This window comes from Podarcis melisellensis, assembly GCF_964234715.1.
Source record: "Podarcis melisellensis genome assembly, chromosome: 1".
NCBI lineage: Eukaryota > Metazoa > Chordata > Lepidosauria > Squamata > Lacertidae > Podarcis > Podarcis melisellensis.
The window spans coordinates 23,909,499-23,933,111 of NC_138528.1; the positions used below are offsets into that span (position 1 = coordinate 23,909,499).

Genomic DNA, 23,613 nt, shown 5'->3' on the forward strand with positions numbered 1-23,613 from the left:
GAATTTGAACCTAGGTCTTGGCGTTCTAATCACTATACTACACTGACTCTCTGGGTAAGTGAAGACCTTAGGCCATTGGTCTTCAACTGGAGGGTTGGGAATAACCATCAGGTTGTGGCCTGATCTAAGGTGGCTCTCAACAGCACGATACAAATATTGAGTAAAAACTAAGAAATGGGTCTGCAAATGCATTACATTGGGTTAAAGGCGAGTCCTGGGTCTGGAAACATTGAAGACTATTGCCCAGGAGCATTCTCCAGAATATTCTACAACACGAAGGAGTTCCAGTCAGACACATCAGTGTGACAAGAGATCCCCAAAGACAGGAAACTTGAAATCCTCTTATTTAGTATTCACCAATGAACAAAGCTAAGAAAAATGGACACATAACACTCACGGAAGGCCCAGCTATGCCCAGGTGAGGGCTACAACTGCTACTCACCCTATTTAAGGCTAACACCATACACACACACACACAATTTTTCACCACTAAAGCAACTAGAATCTGGATGCCACAAGGTTTAGATGCCATGCGTGAGATATTTTTGACCACTCTTGCTATGTTTAGAACAGGGGACTCCAAGTGTCCATGGTGACCTCCGTTTGTTGAGTACATGTTAAATTACCGGCATAGCTTGGGCTTACATACTTACCTCACTGCTAATTTTATCAGCATTCCCTTTGGCAGTGGGCCTGTAACTCTCAGCCAAGCTGCCAAACACGTCTGGATCGCAGAGCTGGATGGCTTCCAGTGACCTGCCGCCCTGCATGTCGAGCTGCTTGCCAGTCTGTATGCTACTCTGTTGTGGCATTCTCTGAAAGTGCATGTTGCCTTCTGCACCTCGGCTTGCTGGTGGGCGGTAGATTTCAGCAGATGGGCGGGAGGAACCGTAAGTCACCGTCACGAGAGGCTTCTTCCGGGGCAGCCGATTCTCCTGCACAAAATTGAGGTCTTCATCAATGAGGTCATCTGGCTCAGGCTTAATGTCGATCACAGCTTCCAAGGGGGACAGCTCCCTGAGAGGTTTCACAGTTGACATCAGGAGAGATGGGGAGGTGTCTTGGCGAGGCTGCCTGCGTGAGAAGAGAAAATATTACCTCCATCTCATGTCAGGAAAATGCTTGCTTGAAGCCTCCAAGTTGAGAAGGGAGCATAAGAACATGTTTGTCAAACTTTCACAGCTCTGTTCATGGTAGTCCTCACCTATGAGGAGGCGTGAATTGCTACAAGGTGCTTTAAGGGTCAACCCAATCCTAAATTGAATGAAAAATCTGTTTTTGCTTCTGCCGCTTTGGGGCAATTCTAACCCCACTGGAATGACTGAGAAGACCAGGGAAAAAACAACCCATGTACATAGGCTACTAGAGGTCACAGTGACTCCATGAATTGTTGTTCAGATTCAAATTTTCCCATTCAAAACAATTATTTCTGCCTGCTCCAAGAAAACCCACATCACAGATTTTATGCTGCTGCTTGTGTTGTTCCAGGTTGCCCTTGAGACTTCTGGGGCACAACGTCCCTAACCTCTTTCAAAAGAATCAAAAAGTCCTCCAGTTTGATGATCAGCTTCAGCACCAAACTATCAATGTGAGAGGCAAGCACAACCTATGGAATGCATTTACGAAGGCTCCCACAAGGCTTTATTTCATATAAGAATGTTGTTGTTGCTAATTAAGGTGCACACACACACACACCACTTAATCATCAGTGTTTCTAAGCGGTGTTACAACTGTTATGTTCAAAAGATAATGTCCAATAAGGCAGTATTACTGCTCAATAGTATTTATTTTAGCATTTCAAAACTGTAAATAGCAATTGGGTGGCTTGGCTGAAAAGCAATACATAAATGCAATGAACAAATGAGTAAATAACCACTATGTGTTACCAGATTTTAAGACGTGAGAACCTTACCGGGAGGCAGCAATTTTCTGTTCCTGGGAGCTGGTTGAAACTCGAGAGTCACTCCTTTCTGGTCGAGAACTTGAGACTGTAAGGGGCTGTAGGACTTCCTCCCCACTTCTCTCCTCATTTCCACTTGAAATGCTTTTGACAGAAGGCAAACTGCTCTCAAAGATGTTCGATTCAGAAGATTTTAAGTTGGTAGGTTCTGGAGATACAGGTATTCATGATCTTATTTCAAAGTTCAATGAAGTATTTACACAAAACTGTAAAATATGTTTGGCTGCAGATTTCGATAGAAATGCACTTCCTTCAGTTAACATTGAGTAATCTATGCTTTCAAAATAATATTTTCCCTGTTTGCATGAGAACGTTTCTTAAAATTCTAATTTCTGTACAGTCATAATAATTAAACTCTTAAATAACGACACACAACAATAATTATTTTTAATGTCTAAAATGTAAATGAAAGCACATTATCCCTTCCTGAAGATGCTTAATTTCCAAACAATAAGCCAGGTTGTCTTTCCTTTACTTACCTGTAGTTACAGACCGAAGCTTATCTAGCACACCATGAAGCCTGAAAAATAAGAAAAACATTTTAATGGCTAACATCTGTTTCAAATGCAGTTTACTTTGTTATGTTGACCAGTGTCATCAAATTTAGAATAAAGAGCAAATGACTTTCTTAATGCAAGTTATCAGCATGGAGGCAAGTGCAGTGCAGTGTAGAACACTGGATTGGCATACTAGAAACCAAATTCAAGATCCTGCTCTGCCATCAAACTTTCTAGATCAGTGTTTCTTGAGCTTGGGTCTCCAGCTGTTGTTGGACTACAACTCCCATCAACCCTAGCTGGCAGGACCAGTAGTAAGGGATGGTGGGAGTTGTAGTTCAACAGCTGGAGACCCAAGCTTGAGAAATACAGTTCTAGGTTAATGAGAACAAATCATCAGCTCTCAAACCTGTTAAGGAATGCAGTTATTAAGTTAATTAACCATGAGTCAGCAGAGATTACTCATTCCCCACAATGCACCTGCAGGCATCTTGTGACTCTCTTATCTGTGTTACTGCGCAGATTTGTGGCAAGTAACTTTGTGTATATAAAAAAGGGCTTAGCTTAAAACATACTGTGTGAGTTGTTGGAAGTTGGCTGTTGCAGCACTGTGGAGTTGTGCAAACACTTTGTAAAGATTACAGGTAGGTAGCCGTGTTGGTCGGTCGTAGTTGAAACAAAACAAAACAAAACAAAACAAATAAAAAATTCCTACCAGTAGCCCCTTAGAGACCAACTAAGTGAGTTATTGGTATGAGCTTTCATCTGCATACCAATAACTAACTTAGTTGGTCTCTAAGGTGCTACTGGAAGGAATTTTTTTATTTTTTTTTTGTTTTGTTTTGTTTTGACTGTAAAGAGCTTGTCTGAGTGAAAGGCCAAATTTCAGGACTCACAGAACTCTAAGCTGTTGCAGGACTCTGCAAATTGACTTAGAACTTCATTCAGCAAGGAGTGTGAATCAAATACCCTCTCTGGGCTCAGAGAGATAGAAGACTTATGTAACATCTGTAAATAGTATGGGTGAATGTTGATGTTGGCTTAGTAAAGACAACTCTACTACATGGCTGTTTCCTGTGGTGAGCTTAACTGCTTGACTGAGCTTCTGCATCACATATTCACAAACCCAGCAAAAGTAACATACAACCCAAAGGAATAAACAGGATCAATAAAAAGTTTTATTATTGTTTCTGACCCCCATTTTTATCAATACCATCAGCTAAAGGCATATCCACATAGTTGCCTCTTGTGTTTTGAATTCAGCATTTCAGTGCAAAATTGGAAGACTACCAAACAGCACATGTATCACACGTAACAACAGCAGATGCACTGACCCATTTCAAAGGAGGATCCAGGAAATGGGTGGGTGGGGAAACTCCAAAAAATGAGTTGTTCTCCCAGCAACATCAAGCTGGATGTTATACTTCATTTGACAACTAAGGTAAAAGCCAACCGTAAAATGACTCAGTACATAGAACTAGGTCATGAGTTTTAAGATGCATCAGTTTTACCATTCAAATTCAGGAAAAGGAGATGGTCAAACCATAGTATTCTTCCTTCTGTGAAATGGAACCAGTTCTTATGCTACGACACATTTGCTCAGCACCTGAAAAATAAGCTGAACCCCCTAGTTCTGGCCATTTCCATGAGCTCATCTGCCTTGAATGGCTTTATTTTGAAATGTTGCACAGGTGAAGGTTATTCATGTGCCCTGGCCTAAGCACTCATCTAGTCGTGGAGAAGGTTTCAGGATCAGACTACAAAAGAATTGTAGTTCAAAGAATTAGAGGGATGAGAAACATACCATACAGTGAATCTCACAGTGTTGTTTCCTAGAAAGAGGGAAAGGTCCTCCGTCATCTGCTCCTGGCTCTTCTTGTTGGCAACCATGACCATGATATAATCAGGCAGCTCTTCATCTGATTTAAAGAAAGGGAAATATAACTGGATGTTAAATGTTTTAAGGGCAGCTGTAGAGTTTGACTACAAAACAGTCATAAAAAAGGGAGAGGGCAACTTTCAGATTATCCCAGGCACAGAACAAGAAAAGAAACAGACTCATTACAGGAAATGGCATGGACCAGAGACAGTATGAAGCCATGTATTTTGGCCATTAGTTAGACTCCCAGGGGTACAGATTAAAGGTGCGCTATTAGAACATAGATGTTGCTGGTTGCAAACAGTAGCCCTGATGGCAAAAGGCCCTGCAGCACAATTCTATGCATGCTTTAGTTGGGATTAAGCACCATTGAATTCTGTGGGACTTAATTCCAAGTGGAAGTGCGTAGGAATACTTAATGTGAAATTCTGGGGTCTTCTTCCCTTCCCTCCTGGTCTTTCTTTTTCCCAATTTAACTTGTTTCGGAATACTGCCTATGTTTTATTGTGGGTTTTTCTTTACTAAGTTTGTGGTATGGAATTTCCTTTTTATTTCCTTATTTCCTGATTTTATTTTCAATGCCCACCAGTAAGGGGAAACCATATATGAAGAAAAATGTGGCACATCTGCTTTGGATATTTGCTCATTATTATTTCTATAGCACCTACAACCAGGTGCTTTACAATTAAAAACGAAACACACAAGAGTTACACAGAAATGCACACCAAGGTTATTAGGGTTGCATAAAAGCCTTTCCCCCTGTATCCTGATGGCTACAGTGTGAGACAGGTTAGGCCAGGGGTCAGCAAACTTTTTCAGCAGGAGGCTGGTCCACTGTCCCTCAGACCTTGTGGGGGGTCAGACTATATATTTTTTTTTGGGGGGGGACAAATTCCTATGCCTCACAAATAACCCAGAGATGCATTTTAAATAAAAGCACACATTCTACTCATGTAAAAACATGCCGATTCCCAGACCGTCTGCAGGCCAGATTTAGAAGGCGATTGGGCCGGATCCAGCCCCCAGGCCTTAGTTTGCCTACCAATGGGTTAGGCTGAGAGATGGTAGCAGGCCAATACCAAAGTTGACAAACCTGTGGCCTTCCAGATGCTGCTGAAGTACAACTCCCATAATCCCTTACTATAGGCAATGCTGGCTGAGGTGGATGGGAGTAGGAGTTCATCTGGAAAGCCACGGGTTCCCCATCCTGGCTCAATGCCTTTAACAACTGTGGAACAGACAGAAATTCAATAGGTGCTGTTTTCCTCAGCATGGTGATATAGTACTGGGAAATGTGGCACCTGCTTACATTATAAACCATTATGGGATACTTGGTAGTAATAACAAATGGTGCACAGTCTTTGTACATACATGTAAGAAAATAACCCCAAACTAGATCTGCAATCCTATTCCCATTTACCTGGCAGGAAGCCCCACTGAATACAATGGGACTTACCTCTGAGTAAAAATGCATAGTTGTGCCCTATTTTTACAACTAAAGGCACAATAAACTTACCCACATATGCTCCCAGTTCCTGTAGCTTTCCTTTTATAGCACTCTATATGAAGAACAGAAGAGCAGCCATTTAGGATTGCACAGTTTCAAACAAAAGGCATTCAAAAGTTGCTCTAGAAGTCTCAAACTCAAAACCAAGGTTTAAATGAGTTTGTTCTTGAGGGACTGCCTGATGTAAATGGTAGCAAAACATTATTAATTCAGACAGTGCCATCAGCGGGCATGGTACCTTCCAGCAGGCAGCGCCCTGTCCCGAGGATCTTATAATCTAAAATTCAACATCAAGAGGAAAATGGAGTTGAAAAAGAGTTGAAAAATGGAAACAGGCGTAAAAAGGAAAACAATATGCAGCTGTTTCATGGGCTCAGATTTCGGTAGGTTTAAGGGAGTGACAGTAGACTCCAATATAATATTCCTTCCTGTGCTCCAGGTGGGCTAATGTAAACATATTGTTATCATATAAACACAAGCTACTAATATAAGTTCATCATTATACAGAGGCTTTCCATACAAAATTATAAAAAAGGATTGTATTTAGCTATAGCTTTCATGGAGAGTTAAGGCTTTAAGACTGCAATCCTGCACACTTACATTTTACTTGCAAGCAACTTTTAAATACAAAGATTCCTGCCCTCCTCGACAACTGGGCTCATGGCAAACATTTTGTAAAATAAAGGATGATTTGGAGGTTCAGTGTGTTTGTTTTGTGAGTATCCTTAAAGCTAGGTGGCATAGAGAAAGGACCGTTTGCTTTATACCTAGGTGGATAAAAATTTCATATTGCTTCTAAAAATAAACATATTAATTATTATTGACTAAAAAGTCTTAAGGGAAATCTGAATAAAAACATGTTAAAGCCTATACTTATAACATCTTAAAACTGGTTTGCAATTAACGGTATTAAAGGTTGTTTTTCTATGCTAGAGGAAAAACCTTGCGGGGGAGGGGAGAAGTATATGACTTCTGAAGACAGGTATGACCCAAAGTTGTGTACTGTGTGCTTACTACTGAATCCACGGTCTAACAAGGTCCCACATGTGCTATACTCTGGGAGACATCCTCCTCCATTTCACGAGGATCATCCACTGATCTCTCCAACAACCTGATCTCTGCAGTGATTTCTGTTCTCAAATCACAAATATTTGAAATTCTACTTACTAAACAACATGGCATTTACTGCACTTCCATTCCATGAAGAAACACTATTTTGCCAAGTAACTATTAATCACTGATTGTAGAAGTTCTGAATATTTATTTATTCTACCTTGAATTCTGCAATGAAAGGCAGTATATATAGAAATCAGTATTTTGTCTGTAAACAGACATAATTCTGCAGTGCATGGGCTACATGTTCAAATATTTTAGATCATACTCCTAAGGTTATATAAAGGCTCTTTGCATTTGAAAATCAGTATGTTTGAATTGTTACAGCAATCAGTTAAGTGTGCATGACTGTTCAGGAAATAGATGTCCAGCACCATTTGTTTATTTAAAAGATGTTTATACCTTCTTCTAGGTATTCACCCTAAAAACATTGAGAAACTTTACTTAAATAAAATAAATTAGTCATGGTGGCTCAAAATTCATGATTTAAAAGCAATTCACCCATGCACAGCAAAATATTTTTACAAGGGAATCATACAAGCCCAACACAGAAGCCAAAGCAAATCATTGAAAATTTACCAAATAATGACACATCCTGTTGGGATTTACACATATTCAAATCACTTTCCAGGCTAAGAAGGTTGAAAGAACTAGCTTTCTGTGAAATATTTATTCCTCTTAATATATTTGCAGATTTGGTACACTTCAGTTGAAATAGTGCAGGTCTCCAAAATTTGTTCTGCAAACGGACATGAGAAATTCTGCATTATTGAACCACTTTATGTGGATTTCTGAGGTATTGTGCCATCTCTACTACTTTCTGCCTAATCAAATCATAAGGATGTTTTGTTCTGTGCTATGGTTTCTATGGTGACTGAGCTACAAGTCCAGGTCCTGGGAGGTTTGCCCTACCTTTAGGAATTGCGTAATGCATAAAATTACACTGGGTGATTTTGGAAAATTCAGTTGTTTCTTCTCCTGTCATGGCAGCGTTGTGATGGGAAACACTGCATGAGACCCCAAAAGGCAACACTTTATTTTTGAGCAACTAGAAGTTGCTCCATCCTGCAATTTCTACAGAGATGCATCTGAACTCAGCAAACAAGCCCCAAAAATCAAGGGGGCAAGGTCTGGTTTAAAAATATTTATTTTATTTTACTCATTATTGATGTTATCCAGTATGGCCTGCCCACTGACAGAAGGACTTTTGTCAGCAGAACAGAGGAAAAAACAATTTACAATCATTCCCACTCACCACTCCGTCAAAATCTGCTCAAAGGTCTTTCAACCTTCTGAAACACATAGGGGGATATCGGGGCTGCTTGGTTAAGCGGGTAAATAACAAAAAATGCCCATTTCCCATTCTGATACTAGATTTCTTCTAGCGTAGACTGTATTCAAATACCTCCTAATAGCCATACCCCACATCTTTCATCCATGGAGCTCAGGTGACATTTACACGGTTCTCCCCTGCCCTTTTCACCCTCAAAACATGTAAGGCATGTTAAGTATGATAGGGATGGAGAGATAGCGACTTTGCCCAAAGTTACTCAATGGGCTTTCAGTACTTAGGGGAGAACTTGAACCCGGGCTTTGTTGTTGTTTTGCTGGCTACGTAGGAAAACGGGGAGGAGGGGGCCGAGGATCTGAGAAAACAAAGCAATAAAGTTTTGGCCTTTTGCAGCGGGGAGTGGAGAAGAGGATGCGTGTTTCCATAGTATTATATGAGCTTTTTTTTTTTTGAGAGGGGGATGCAATATCCGGGGGGGGGGCAGGCAGGCACAAATCTTTCCACATCTCTCTGCCCTACAAGTGCGTGTGGTGGGGTATCAGTCAGGATATCTAAATAGGCAGAGCAACCCCACAAGCTCGTGGGGGGGCGGGGGGCTCAAATTTGTCCTGTGGGTCACACAACAAGCTCTGGGGGCTGGAGACGACTCCGGGTCGAAGGGCGTCGCGGGGGAAGCCTCGCCGTCTCCAGTTTGTGAGGAGGAAGGGTTTTGCCCCCCCCCGAGCCCGCCCATGGGGTTTCCCTGACGGGGCGACGGGTCTGGGCCCATCCCGAAGTTGGGGGGACGGGACCCTCTTTTCCTTTCCCCTCCATCCGGCTTCCCCCTCCTCCTCCTCCGGGCTGCCCTTCTCCCCCGCGCGGCTCCGCCTCTCACCCGGATCTTGCGGCTGATCTCGGTGCCGATCTCCATGGCCTCCGACCGGGCGCCCGTCCCGCTCCTGCCGCGCGCGGGGGTGGTGGTGGTGAGGGAAACCAAACAAGTGAGCTAGGCCCAGGCCTGGACCAGAGTCGGAGTCCGAGCGAGCGAGCGAGCGAGCTGGGCCGCGAGGGAGGAGTGGCCGCTCGGCTCGGCAGCGCCCTCTGCTGCCTGGAGGAGGCGAAGGCTCAATCCCCAACCGAGGGAGGAGAGAGCGGGGGCTTTCGGGGCGGGGCTCCTTCTGCTGGCAAAACCGCACAGCAGAGCCTGGCTGCGTCAGGCTGGTGGCCCCATCAAGGCCCAGCATGCTGTTCTCACAGTGGTTGAACAAGCAGGGCCCTTGTGCAAGAACAGCTCCCGTCCTGTGCTTTGGGATTCATTGCTGCCTCCAGCTGGGGAAGGCAGAGCTTAGGAGACAGCATGGAGCAGATCTAAGACCGCACCACTGCCAGGGGGATGCGGGTGGCACTGTGGTCTAAACCACTGAGCCTCTTTGGGCTTGCTGATCGGAAGCGAGATGAACTCTGCAACCCCATAGTCGTCTTTGGCTTGATTATTGTAACTCCCTCTACGCGGGGCTGCCCTTGAAGCTGACCCAGAAACTCCAGCGGGTGCAGAATGCCACGGCGAAGCTCCTTACGGGGGCCTTGCTGCGGGATCACATTCATCCAGTGCTTTACCAACTGCACTGGCTCCTGGTGGAGTACAGGGTCAGGTTTAAGGTGCTGGTTTTGACCTTTAAAGCCCTATGCGGCCTAGGACCCATGTACCTATGGGACCGCTTCTGCTGGTATGCCCCGCGGAGGACCTTAAGGTCCACAAATGACAACACCTTGGAGGTCCCAAGTCGCAAGGTGATTAGGTTGGTCTCAACTAGGGCCAGGGCCTTTTCAGTACTGGCCCCGACTTGGTGGAACGCTCTGCCACAAGAGACTAGGGCCCTGCGGGACTTGACATCTTTCCGCAGGGCCTGCAAGACGGAGCTGTTCCGCTTGGCCTTTGGTCTGACCCTTATGTCTTACCTCCCCTTACGGTTTTGATTTATGGGCAACTTTTAAAATGAGGCTGCTTTTTAAATTGCATTTTAACCTGTATTTTAAATTAGGGGGGGTTGGTTCCCCCGTATTATGTTTCTATTGTAATTTTACTGGTGTTAGCCGCCCTGAGCCCAGCTCTGGTCGGGGAGGGCGGGGTATAAATAAAATGTATTATTTATTATTATTATTATTAACCATCCAGGGGTCCTTTACCTTTACCTTCCCTCCAGCAAGCCCCATCCAGGAGCCCCAAGGCACCACTGCCCTGTCTCGTGGGGTAGGAGATCTGGAAATAATGCCAATATATTTCACAACTGGATAGTACAGTGGACCCTCCGGATACGAACTTGATTCGTTCTGGGGTTCATGCACAACCCAAAGAGTCCACAACAAGAGGCGCCGCTTCTGCGCACGTGTGCAGCACGATAGAGCGCTTCTGTGCATGCGCGTGGGGCGAAACCTGGAAGTATACACTTCCGGGTTTGCCACGTTCGCAACCTAAAAGTTACGTTACTCGAAGGTATGGTGGGTCATTTACCAGAAGTTGTGTGTTTACTTATTGAAATGTATACAGTGGTACCTTGGGTTAAGAACTTAATTCGTTCCGGAGGTCTGTTCTTAACATGAAACTATTCTTAACCTGAGGTACCACTTTAGCTAATGGGGCCTCCCGCTGCCGCTGCACGATTTCTGTTCTGATTTTTATCTGTAAGCCACCTTGAGTCTGGGGAAAAGATGGGGTATAAATAAATATATAATAACAGCAATAATAATGATTGAGGTGTATGAAAAATTGTCGATGGTGTGGATAGGGAGATGCTTTTCTTCCTCTTTCCTACTGCTGCATCCAGTGAAGCTGAATGCTGGAAGATTCAGAGCAGACGGTGCATAGTTGGAACAAGGGGATTTCCTCCTGCAAGAGGCAGTGATGGTCACCAGTTTGGCTAGCATTGAAAGGGAGTTAGACAAAACAAGGCTGTCCACAGCTACTAACCACAATGGCTATGTTCTGCCTTCAGTGTTGGGGTATTTTCATTATTCATGAACCCTTTTAAAATTAATACTCTTTGCAATGGTGGTAACAATGCAGGTTGTAAAGAGGTTTCTGAAAATTGTCCCAGTAGGCCAGAGGTTCTCATGGCCACATACAATTAATGCGCAACATTTCTTAATGTACAGAGAGCAGCATTTGCTTCTCCTCCCCCCCCCTTGCATTTTTTCTCCTTCCATCCCCTGTAGCGAAAAGTCTGTAGTTGAGAGGACAGCTGGATTTCTTTACGCTGTTATCAGTTCCTGCATCACAAGTATTTTTGCTTCAGGTCACAGATGTTTAAAAATATGCCCTTTGGTCCATCTGTACTGTCCGTAAACCTAATTATAATATTTCTGGGAGTTATAAAAATAAGACTTGGAGAGATTTTAATTGGAAAGGCTTAATATAAATGACCATATAATGAAAAAGAACTGATCAGCTGCTATTTCATGTTTCCCCCATATGTATTTCTGCAATGTCCCTTTAGCCAAAGAAGCAGCTGTCCCATTGCCGACATTCTCCCCGTTAGGCGTTCCAACTTTCTAAGGTAATGACTACAAACACACACAATAGACTTTCAGATGAGTAAAATGGACACAGCATCTTCATGGCTCCTAAGTCACGTTTTCAGGCCTCAAATTATTCATTTGTGAGTCCCTTTCACCATTCATTTCCAATTACTCCATTCCGTTGCAAAATTTTATGCTCCCCATGTCTTACTGTTGCTCATTTTCTTTCATCTCCCACTTCAATGGGGCTTTCCTGCCTCCTTTTCATTAATGCCCCCTGTATCCTCTGAGAAGCCTCACCTGAGAGTCAGGGAATCTTCCCAGTTTCTGCCAATTCCTTGCCACACCCCAGGCTTTTCCTGGGATCCTTGGACTCTCAGGATATGCTTTAGTGAGAGTGCTGTGTGAAAGGATAGGTAGAAAAGCCCCATTACATGTGTATGCTTCCATTCACACAACTCTAGAACCATCCCACTGAGTTTGCACAACAGCCCTACAAGGATGCTCACCATATTATGACCGTCACATTTCACAAAAGAGGCTGAGTGCCAAAGTCGATGTTGCATGTGAGTGCATGTAACACTACTCCAGTTAGGAGTAGTTAGGACCAGAGAAGATTTTGTGGAGGAGGCATAGCATAACCCTTTCCTCACTTGCCACTTTAGTTTGGCCCCCAAGTGACCTTTCCCCTGGGCGTGAGCTCAGAGGATGGGCTATGAACCACAGACCCCATGGCTCCTACCATTCCAGCTCAACTCCAACAATGCTGAACTAACTCAGCTTTGCTAGGAAGGAGAAACCTGAGGGTTTTCCCTGGACTCAAATGGGGAATAAACACAGATGTGAAATCTGATCTTTTGAGACTGTGATCTCTGTTCCAACTAGATCTGAGCTCTGTTTCACAACAGAGCCAGTATAAAATCCCAGACATTGCCTGCTGTCCACTCCCCCATGCTGTTGCACAGTAGGTGCCAGCTGAGGAATATGTAGATTCCACACCAGCAGGACATTCAGAGGAAGGGAAAGGAAGAAAAGGTTCAGGTTGTCTCTAAAAGAAATTGGAAGCTAGACATTAAGCTGAGTACTGCAGCCTCCCTCTCTGCTACTCTAGCTACATGTGCTACACGTTACTGCTCCCCAAAGCAGGTTAATCCACCTGCTCTGGTTGCAGATTGAAGACACATTGGGACCTATCTAACCTTGTTACCAGTAAATGTCTCAAAGGTGGTGATGCTGACATTTACTAGTAAGTCTTGAGATGTGAATAAGCTCAGGGGAATGTCAGAACACTTAACAGTAAATGTCAAGACTTAACAAAAATGTCCAGATATTATCCTCATCTTCAACATTTACAGATGAAAATGGCAAGAGGGTCATTTTATAGGAAAATGGCATTTGCCAGGCCATGAGTGTTGTTTTACTCACCCAACCTCTCTGAGCTTTATGGCAATCCTGATAGCTCTAATCACAGACGTCTGATAGGAAGCCCACAACAGTGCAAATGTCAAGAACGTTGCAAGGATGTGCAAATGTTCATCACATAACTATTTCTGACATTTCCTGTTGGTTCCCCTGCTTACATTCTCCTATAAATGTCAACATTCACCAAGTTTCTGACTTAACATCTATATGAGGCATGTGTTCACAGTGACATTAAACTAGCAGGCTGCATTGTCACTATAAGGGATTGGAACTAAGGAGGATGGGGAGAAGGGGCATTGATAGGGGAGAATTCTTGGTGTGTGTTTTTAAAAAGGGTTAGCAGCAGCTGAAGTTTCCAAACTTTCTTCAGAGGCAGCTCCCTGTACAGTGGTGCCTCGCAAGATGAAATTAATTCGTTCCGCGAGTTGCTTCGTCTTGCAATTTTTTCGTTTTGCGGAGCCCGGATTCCCTGGGTATTAACGGCTTTAAGAAAAAGGAAGCAAACCCGCAAGACGTTTTCGTCTTGCGAAGCAAGCCCAAAGGGAAAATCGTCTTGCGAAGCAACTCCAGAAACGAAAAACCCTTTCGTCTTGTGCGTTTTTCATCTAGCGAGGCATTCGTCTTGCGAGGTACCACTGTATAACATGTTGCCATAATCTAACCTAGAGGTTACCAGAGTATAGACAACAGTAGTTAGGCTGTCCCTGTCCAGATAGGATTGCAGTCTATCTTTAAGCCTGATTAACTTTGTAATTTATTTTTACTCTCATCATCCATATTTCTTACCAGGAGTTGGGTTTTATCTTTATTAATTTTAAGACCTGCTATTTCTCCTATTTTTTAATCTCTTCTAGTGCTTTCGAAATAGCCTTTATTAGTTCTTCTACAGATATCACCACATCGTCTGCAAAATATTTTAATTTATATTGCCTCTGTCCCACCCTTATTCCTTTAATTTCTTGATTACATCTGATTCTTTGCACCAAAGCTTCTAAAACTATTACAAACAATAAAGGTGACAGTGGGCCACCTTGTCTAGTTCCTTTGGTTATTTCATAATTCTCAGCCAGTATATTACAGTAATTACTATAAATTTTGCTGATTGTTCAGTGTATATTGCCTTAACACCTTTCATAAAAATGTCTCCACAACCCATATATTCCAAAACCTTAAACATAAAGTTCCTCAAATTCCATTTCTGAATACACACATTGATTTTAATGGAGCTTTGGCTGCAGTTCAGAAGGAAAGTCCTATAAAGAACTCAGACATTTCTGTGTAAACATAGTGGACTGTTTGCTTGATACCATAAAAACTAAGTGTACTAATGATAATGTTGTAGTGAAATCTGTGGAACCTATTCACAAAAAAGAAACTGTATGTAAAGATAAGCAGATTGGGGCCTGACCAGTTCCTGGACTGCAAACCCCTAGAGCCCCACATAAAAAATGAGAACCGGTGTAATCACTAAGGGTGTGTGAGCTGCGAGCCATGCCACAGGAAATGTCTAGTTAAGATCTCACTTCAGCTATGAAGTCAGTATGGTGCTCAGCCTTCCTCTGCTCTCTGGAAATAATAACGTTGACCTACATTTCCAGGTAATTGAAAAGATTCTTTGCAATTATGTAAAATGGTTTGAAGGGTTTGTGTTAAGGCGATATGTAAATACCAAGAGTTGTGACTAAACCACTGTGAGTCTCATCAAGTAAGGTAATAACGTGCCCATTATCAGTTAACACCAGGACAGTCAAGGCCTTTTTTCAGCTGGAACTCACCAGAACTCAGTTCTGGCACATCTCAGGTGCCGCAGATGTCAAGTCCTGCAGGGCCCTGATCTCTTGTGACAGAACGTTCCACCAGGCCGGGGCCATGGCCGAAAAGGCCTTGGCCCTGGTCAAGGCCAGTCTAATCTCCTTGAGACTCAGGACCTCCAAGATGTTATTGTTTGTGGACTGTAAGGTCCTCCATGGGGCATACCAGGAGTGGCAGTCCTGCAGGTACAAGGGTCCTAGGCTGTATAGGGCTTTAAACGTTAAAACCAGCACCTTAAACCTGATCCTGTACTCCACCAGGAGTCAGTGCAGCTGGTATAGCACTGGATGAATGTGATCCCGTGGCGATAACCCCATAAGGAGTCTCGCTGCAGCATTCTGCACCCGCTGGAGTTTCTGGGTCAGCTTCAAGGGCAGCCCCACGTAGAGTGAATTACAATAATCAAGCCTGGAGGTGACCGCTGCATGGATCACAGTGGCAAGATCAGGATGAGAGAGGTAAGGGACAAACTGCTTAGCACAGCGGAGATGGAAAAATGCTGCCTTTGTTGTAGCTGCGCTTCCATAGAAAGGGAGGCGTTGAAGATTACACCCAGACTCTTGACAGAAGGCACTGGCACTAATTGAGCCCCTGCAAGAGATGGGAGTTGCCCCCCCCCCAGCCCCATGTCCTGACCCAGCCAAAGGACATCTGTCTTGGAAGGATTTAACTTCAACCAGCTCCCATGCAGCCATCCAGCCACAGCTTCCAAGCACCTGATCAGTGTGTCTGGGGCTGAGTCAGGATGGCTGCCCATCAACAGATAAAGTTGGGTTTCATCAGCATACTGGTGGCAACCCAAACTGAAACTCCAGACAAGTTGGGCGAGGGGGCGCATAAGGATGTTAAAAAGCATTGGGGAGAGGATTGCACCCTGCGGCACTCCACACACCAAGGAGTGTCGTGACGACAACTCCTCCCCTAGTGCCACACTCTGTCCCTGACTTGAAAGAAAAGAGCGCAGCCATTGTAGGACTGTGCCCTGAATCCCCACATTGGGTACCATTGCCATTACAAGATAACAAGGGAGGTTCTCTTTTTTCCTAGAAAAATAGCACTGAGGACAGCAGAATGAGCATGCAAACAGGTCACTTGGTCCCAAACTTCTGCAAGATGGAGAGATGTATTTTTATTTAAATGAAAGGAATTATTTCTAGATATCCATCTACACATATAAATTAGTATATGCAAATTTTATGCAGATTGGTGGCCTCTTCTGTCTTCTTTTTTTGAGGATGTGTATCATGGAGATATATGTACCAAATAAGCAAACAAATACATTTAGTATAAGGATATGAGGAGAAACTGTAACCATGTTCTAAGATTGTTTTGATAGAAATAGAAATACTGTAATTCCTGAAAGAGGGTTAAATCTCTCTAGGATGCTTGGAGGTAATTTAAAACCAAAAAGATAGAAGCTCAACTAGAATATATACAGGAAAATAGGAAAAGTACTTTCAGATCCAAGTGCCAGCAGGATTAACAATTGGAGCCAGAGACACCATAAATGGCAAGGAGGATTCTTTTCTTGCCCAAATGAGGAGAATAAAAAGGCACATTTTTGTATTTCAGAAGCAGAAAAACAGCCAGGGAGGCGGTTGGACTGCCTGTTGACAAAGGAATGAAAGGATTGCTAAAGGAGGATCCAGAGACTGCAAAGAAGCTGAACCAGTTATTTGCATTGGTATTCACTGTGGAAAATGCTGTACGCCTGAATTGATGTTACTGTAGTTGGGCAAAGCAATCTCATATTGCAATTACATCAGGGTGCTGGGTAGGGGGTAGGAAAGATGCCACCACTGTGACAGTGGAACAGCTTCCATGTCCTATACGTGCTCAGCCCAGGATGGTGAGGGGAAAACACAACAGAGTAAATAAGAAAATGAATGGCATAAAAATGACGGACAAACACCTCTGGAAATGCAACCAAATGTCACTGATCAGGGACTGTGCCAACACCACCACTGCTTGCTGCCCACACACAGTGCCAATGGGGACCCCCAGTGCCCCCCATCACAACACACAAAACACCACACTGCTCCAAATCCATCAACCCCAGTGTCCCAGTCACCACTGACTCCAGTACTTCCTGTCCCAGGCAGAGAGTGCACACAGGGACAAGAATATAAGACTCCACCCAGGGAGGGGAAGCGCTCCTTTGCCAAGTAGCCAAAACAAAAGGACTAGGATAGGAAACAAGGGCAACCACAGAGATATGCATCAACAGCCGCAAACTCCAGTGTCTTCCTCCATAGTACATGGGGAGGAGCAGAGAATGCACCCCCCATTACCTTTTGCATGCTGTTTAAAATATGTTAAAAAATAACCAACTTAATGCCTTTTTAAAAAAGAGTCTGGGTGAGCCAATATATTTGTTACGCTAACTTTTTTCCCTAGCTAAATTGGAGGAAGCATGTTTAAACACAGATTATATTAAGTATAAAGAAGAAGAATTGTTGAGGGGTTAGCATGGCTTCTGCAAAGAGAAGTTCAGACCCTTCAGGGTTGTGAGCTCTTTGAAAGTGTCAGCATTAAGCATATGAATGAGAAAAACTTCAAATCCCCAAAGTTGGGCAATGCCTTTATTGGGACCAGCCAAAATGTTGCAAAAGTGTGGCGCGCTTTCAAGTTCTCAATTAACTTCAATGGGTGAGTAAAACATAGCTGAAATACAACCTGCAGAGAATTTTAGTGCTGCTAGACAACCAGATTGTTATTTTGCTGTGGTTGAGCCAGCCTGTGGCTGGCTGTGTGTTGATGTGTCCTCCATTTAAAGCATTTTTAAACCAGGCTCATTCATCAGTTACTCTGCACAACCCATGTTTGTTTGTTTGTTTGGTGTGTTTTTAAAAAAAACACTTCCAAGGACACATTTAAAAATTATTTCCAAGAACTGCATGCATAAATTATATTCAGTCTGGAAGGCTTGCTTGAATTGGAAGGGATTAAAATAACTGAAATAGATTTAGCCTTTGATGCTCTAAATACACTTTTATTGACACATACTAAAATCATAATAAGCAACTGGCAGAGAGAATTGTTATGCTGTGCGATAACCCCAGCAAAAATTCTCTGTACCAACAAGCATTGAAGGGAATCTGAAACTCCCTTAACTGAGAAAAAGAAAAACAGAAAAATGTCCAGGAATGGCTAAACTTGTTTTGTTAAGAACTAAGGAAGGAAGACGAAAGTGTAGGCTGCTTGCCAACAAAAACTGACACTTATTTATGGAGCACTGGCATAACAAAAGCCCATCCGTCATGGTAAAACAACAGAGTATTGTGCTGCCTTAAAGACTAACACATTTATTATGGCATAAGCTGGGGTGCACTCCATCAGATGCCGTATGTTATTATCACGAGTAAATCCAGGATAGTACTTCATATATTTCTGACGCAGTGGACTTTAGTCTACAAAACCTTATGCCACAATAAATTTGCAAGTCTTTTACCAAAGGTGGAGGGAACCTACAACCCTCCGGAAGCTCTTGGGCTCCAACTCTTGGTCAGCTCCAGCTAGCATGGCCAATGGTCAGGGAAGATGGGAACTGGGAGTCCAACTACACCTTGAGGGCCATAGGGTTCCTTGTCTCTGCTTTATAGTGCCTTTAAAGGCTGCTTTTGCTGCAATGGACTAATGCCCTCTAGAAACTACTGCGTCAAGTGATGCCAGGTGTCGTTTGTCGCCAATCTGTGTTATGCCTGTGTTCCCACCAAGTGTGCATCTTGTACAGCAACTTTCAATGCCTTAAAAGTAGACACACAGAACTTGTGGTCCTCCGTATGCTGTTGGACTACGGCTCCAGCATGGATGGCACTGGGTGGCAGGGGAAGGGGCAAGTGCCCACCATGCAAGGAGCTCATCCCTCACTTGCCTCGCCCCCATCGCTGGATTCCTGTCATTAACATATACTGCTATTTTTAACGTGGGACACAACTCCTCCACCTAGAAATATACTTTGCCCCTTCTGTGCCCAATAATTCCCCCCCCCCAGTGTCTCCAGAACTCCAGTCAGCCACAACCAGTGTGCCCATTAATCAGGGATGATAGGAATTGTAGTCCAACAACATCTGGAGAACAAGGGTGCCAACCTAAAATAAAACAGTGGCGTAGCGTGGGGGGTGCAGGGGGGGCCAGCCACACCGGGCGCAACATCTGGGGGTTAGGGTTAGGGGGCGCAAATCCATGGATTAGGGGGCGCAAATCCATGGGTTAGGGGGCGCAAATTACTTGCCTTGCCCCAGGTGCTGACAACCCACGCTACGCCACTGAAATAAAATATGGAGGGAGGTAAGCTCTGCCCCCACAGAATCGATCACATGATGTGGCGGGCACACACCATTTGAATGACAATGCCCATCAACTGGGGGTCCCTGATCCCCTCAAATATTTTAGTGGGGAGCTGAAGGGACCTCGGCCCTTGGATCTGACTTTTAGAAGACATCTGAGGGCAGGCCTGTTCAGGGAAGTTTTTAATGTTCGATGTACAGTATTATCATGTTTTTAATACTCTCTGGGGAGCTGCCCAGAGTGGCTGGGAAACCCAGCCAGATGGGCAGGATATAATTAATTAATTGATTAATAATTAGATGCTGGCTCCTATGACTGGAGGCTCTCAGCTTTACCCCTCCTCAAGACAAGACATAACTATTATTATTATCATCAGTGCTTTTTTTCTAGGGGTACGCAGGGGTACGCATACCTCTCAACATTTTGCGAATCTCTGTACTTTTGTCCATTTACTGTACAGTATTTATTTTTCCCCATTTGAACGATAAAATGGTCATTTTCCTGAGTTAAAATGAGAGTACCATTTTTTAAAGAAAAAACAAGCACTGATTATTATTATTATTATTCCTGGTAAGCTTCCATGGGCAAGACACTTTTGCCGCAGCAGGCTAACACGACTCGAGATCGGGGAGGTTGTATCGATTCCACTTTTTGGCGGGAGGGAGGACTATTTCGTTGCCATCGCCGCTGTTGTTGTTCCAAAGCGACGGGAGCTTCACGGCCGTGGCGTGCGGGCGTTGAGTTTCCTTATCTTCCTTTCTTGCCATGCCGCCTCCTTCCCTCCCTCCTCTCCTCTCCTCGCTGGAGCAGCAGCTGTCCCATTGCTGACATTCCCCCGGCCGACATTCCACATCTCTGAGGTCATGGGGCTGCAAACATAAGAGGGCTGTGCTTTAATGACCGCGCGCCGTATCCTTCCGCATGGCTGGAGCAAAGGGGAACGCCTCCCTCCGGAGGGGAGAGAAAGAAAGGAAGGCAAGGCAAGCGGGAGAGGGAAGAAAAGAGAACCCCGCGCGCTCTCGCGGCGCACGCACGGGCCGCTGGCAAGCGCGGCGTGGAGCGAAGCGGCTGGGGGGGCGCGCGCGCGAGAGAGAGAGGGGGGGCGGGAGGCCGTCCTGTGCGCTCCAGCAGTCCGGGGGCTTCCTCTGTCACAGGAAGGCGGCTGGCTGGCTGAGGGGAAGCCTCCTTTGGCTGTAGTATTTCTCCTCCCTCCTCGGCCCCGTGGAATGAGCTCCAGCCTCGGCTTTTTCTCGCCTCCGCTGTTGTTGTTGTTGAGGCAGGAAGTGAGGAATGTTTTCGCTCTGAGAGGTGCAGGCGGCTCTTCGCTTCCAGGGAAAGGGGACCCGAGAAGCCTTTGCTGACCTTTCCACTCCCCTCAAAAAAAGGAAAGGAATACCCATGAAATGGTCTCATCCGGATTGCTCTCCAAACTGCGCCCGGATGGTTGCAGTTAAAAGTCCGCTCTCCGTGAATTGCTGCAACAGGTAAAGGGGCGGCGCGGGGGGGGGAATGCGGAGATGCTGCTTTTGTTTTTTAAAAGAGTTGTTACACATTTATAGTATCGGTTTTCAGGATCGGTTTTGAATCGCCCGGTCGGAGCCCTTCTGAAGGTGGCAGTGCGCAATGAAGCCCCCAGCGAGCGGATTGGTGCCCTCGGCATCCTTTTTGGGGATGGTGTTCAGAGCAAAACTTGGTTAAGATCGGGCTGCGAAGTAGATCGCGGCGCCCTCTCGAAAGGATAAAGGACGAGTGCCAAGGAGTCTCGTATCTCGGTGTCCTTGTTCATTTCTGTATGGCAGGGTCTTAATTGAAACGAATATTGGTTTCTTTAAAACGTAAACGCACCCCCCACTTTTCTGCAACCCTCCCTTAATAAAGAATCGCAGCCAGATGGGCGGGGTATTAATAATAATGATGATAATAATAATAATAATAATAATAATAATAATAATAATAATAATATCATGAGGCTTTCTTTATTGGAATTATAACACTAGATGTAAGAAGGATATTTTGCAAACAAAATTATTTGTTTTACCCTTAGTACAGCTCTGTTAGTGAAACTCTTGCTGTTAGTTCAGTCGTTAAAAGGAGGGAGTGTGGTGGAGATGGTATAGTTTCCTGCATTAATAGGGAAGGTATTTTGTGGGATGTTTGTACTTGGCTAGCAAATGAATAAACAAACTAGTTTTCCGTCACAGAGCAACTTTCATCATCACCCTCCACCCCAAATTTCCAATAACATTCACACTTCCAAATGATTTCAAGGTTTGATTAATAAAATGAGGACATAATCTTGATTTGTGGATCACTTTAAAAATGATTGATGTATAATAAACCCAAAGGAAAAACCCTTTTCCTTTCCGTGCACTCCAGTTTTATTTTGGCCGTGTATGGAGTTCCTGGACAACTGGAGGGAGAACTGGAGTAGAAGTTAAGTGGGGAAGGTTGAGTCTTTGATATTAATACTTACGTTTCTTTAAAAGTGTAGGCTAAATCAGAATATAACATCTGAAGTGTTCCTAGACCTGCTAAATAGGGAACGATGATTTCAACATATGGTTGATTGGATTTGCTAGTGTTGGCACTAAAGTGCTATCCTCTTACTGAATGCAAACTCCCTTAATTGTGCAGATAGACATTATTTTGAAATAGGCGTATGTGGCAGCGGTGGCGGGGGCGATTAACATGACAGCAGCTGGTAGCAGAAAATAACAGCTGCTAAACAAAGCTTGGTTGTGCTGTGTTTGCAAGAATTGTGCTTGGCCAGCACGAAAACTTGTTGAATAGGTTTGAAACATTATTCTCCCCCAAGACATTTTATAATTGCCTTTGCTGTTAATGTATTTAAGTGTAGCAATGCTGCATGTGCTCTCCCCTTTGAAAATGATTTATATAAAAATGTATGGGGAAAGAGTCCTGAATTCTCATTGGAGCAGCCTCAGGAAATTTTCCCACTGTGTATGAACTTGACTTATAAATTCTTCACCCCCCAATAATTTATGTTTGCTTATGAAGTCAAAGCAAATGTTAGAGCAAATCTGATGGACTTTGAACATAATGGGCACAAGGCAGCCTGATCTCATCCAGTTTTGCTTAGAAGTGAATCCCACTAATTTAACTGAAAACCCAGGAGTTAAGTGTGCATAAGATTGAAGGTTTAGACTTTAAGCATTGCTTCGTTCTTCCATTAGAATCAGTGCGAGCAAAATTGCTTAACTTTTTGGATTGTTCCATGCAGTTGAAGGCTTCAGATTCCTAACGTTCACAAATCTTTTTTTTATTTTTATAAAGACCACCAAAGGTTTGCTAAAATGTCAAAATTCAGTACAGTATATGCCCTCTAACCTGGGAGTTTGCTCCATTGACTCCTTTCTGAGCAGACATGTATAGGATTGTAGTGCAGGTTGGTCAGTGCTGAGGCTGGGGAGACTAGTTTAAAAGTCAAGCGTTTTGAAAGAATGCTTCATCTTTTAAAATGTAGTTGTAAGTGTTTATCCCTTAGCACTGCACTGCAGCTGTCTGCAATGGAGAACTAAATGGGAGCCTCCTCAGTAGACTTTATAAGCAAGAAATGGGTTGTATTCTTCACAAATATTTCGAGAGAATAATCAGAGTGAAGCCTGAAACTCATTTACTCTAGGAGAGTCATAAATAGAACTGCTACAAAATGCATAAAGCTATGGATTGTAGTATTAGTGGGGTAAGTATTGTTTATTCATGAATGAATGAAGGTGCCATTTCTAGTTGGCTTTGTAATGATTTCTTGTATGTTTTCACAGTAAAGTGTGTTGGTTTGTGGAGGGGGAAGACTGTATATGTGGAATCACTTTTTTTAACCTCCAAGTCATGATGTCTAAGACCACACAGAATTAACATGAAGGGAGGTTCTGTTACGTTCTTGCGGCATCCTTTAAACTCAGTAGTAATCCTGTGCTTAGCGCCAGGTTTATGTTAGGCTCTGTTTAGAACAGGCATTATTTCTGCACAGAAGAAGGCTTGCAATCTGCACTAGGTGCTTCTAGGATGATTTAGGAAAGCCTCTGCTAGAATTTGGTTTTGAAAAGAGTTTAGAGCTGCCTCCCCCAATACAATTTTTCTGTAAAAATAAATAAATCAACATGTTTCATTTTTCTTGGCATGGAGATGTAAAGTAACGATGCATGATGATGCGCTGTGCCTGTTGCGTTTCTGCCTGTCACACAGCCAGTCTACCAGCTCTGGCAGCGGTTTAAAGGGGTTGAGGCAATGTGATAGGATTGAAGTGGGTGGGAGAGGAACAGTGGATGAGAGCAAAAGTGAGGGAACAGGAAGAGGCACAAACAGCCTAGCAAGTAAATTAGCCAG

At 43.9% G+C, this 23,613-nt stretch overlaps 2 protein-coding genes across 8 annotated transcripts in view; one reads left to right on the plus strand and one right to left on the minus strand.

The window, feature by feature from the left end:
• ZC3H14 (zinc finger CCCH-type containing 14) overlaps positions 1 to 9,298 on the minus strand; it is a 29,335-nt gene extending 20,037 nt beyond the window's left edge. The window contains exons 1-6 of the mRNA XM_081911262.1: positions 9,122 to 9,298; positions 5,853 to 5,895; positions 4,262 to 4,376; positions 2,440 to 2,480; positions 1,913 to 2,108; positions 654 to 1,074 (exon numbers count right to left, since the gene is read on the minus strand). Coding sequence (XP_081767388.1) covers positions 654 to 1,074; positions 1,913 to 2,108; positions 2,440 to 2,480; positions 4,262 to 4,376; positions 5,853 to 5,895; positions 9,122 to 9,157 — 852 coding nt within the window. The 5' untranslated portion in view covers positions 9,158 to 9,298. The remainder of the gene's footprint in view (positions 1 to 653; positions 1,075 to 1,912; positions 2,109 to 2,439; positions 2,481 to 4,261; positions 4,377 to 5,852; positions 5,896 to 9,121) is intronic.
• Positions 9,299 to 20,346: 11,048 nt separating this feature from the next.
• The window catches only part of PTPN21 (protein tyrosine phosphatase non-receptor type 21), a 48,176-nt gene continuing 44,909 nt past the window's right edge, over positions 20,347 to 23,613 (plus strand). For 4 of the 7 annotated variants that reach the window (XM_081909330.1, XM_081909332.1, XM_081909333.1 and 1 more), the window contains exon 1: positions 20,348 to 20,750. The gene's annotated coding sequence lies outside the window, so the exon portion shown is untranslated. Of the gene's footprint in view, positions 20,751 to 23,613 lie in introns of all 7 variants that reach the window. The other 3 variants (XM_081909329.1, XM_081909331.1, XM_081909335.1) reach the window with 2 other exon arrangements.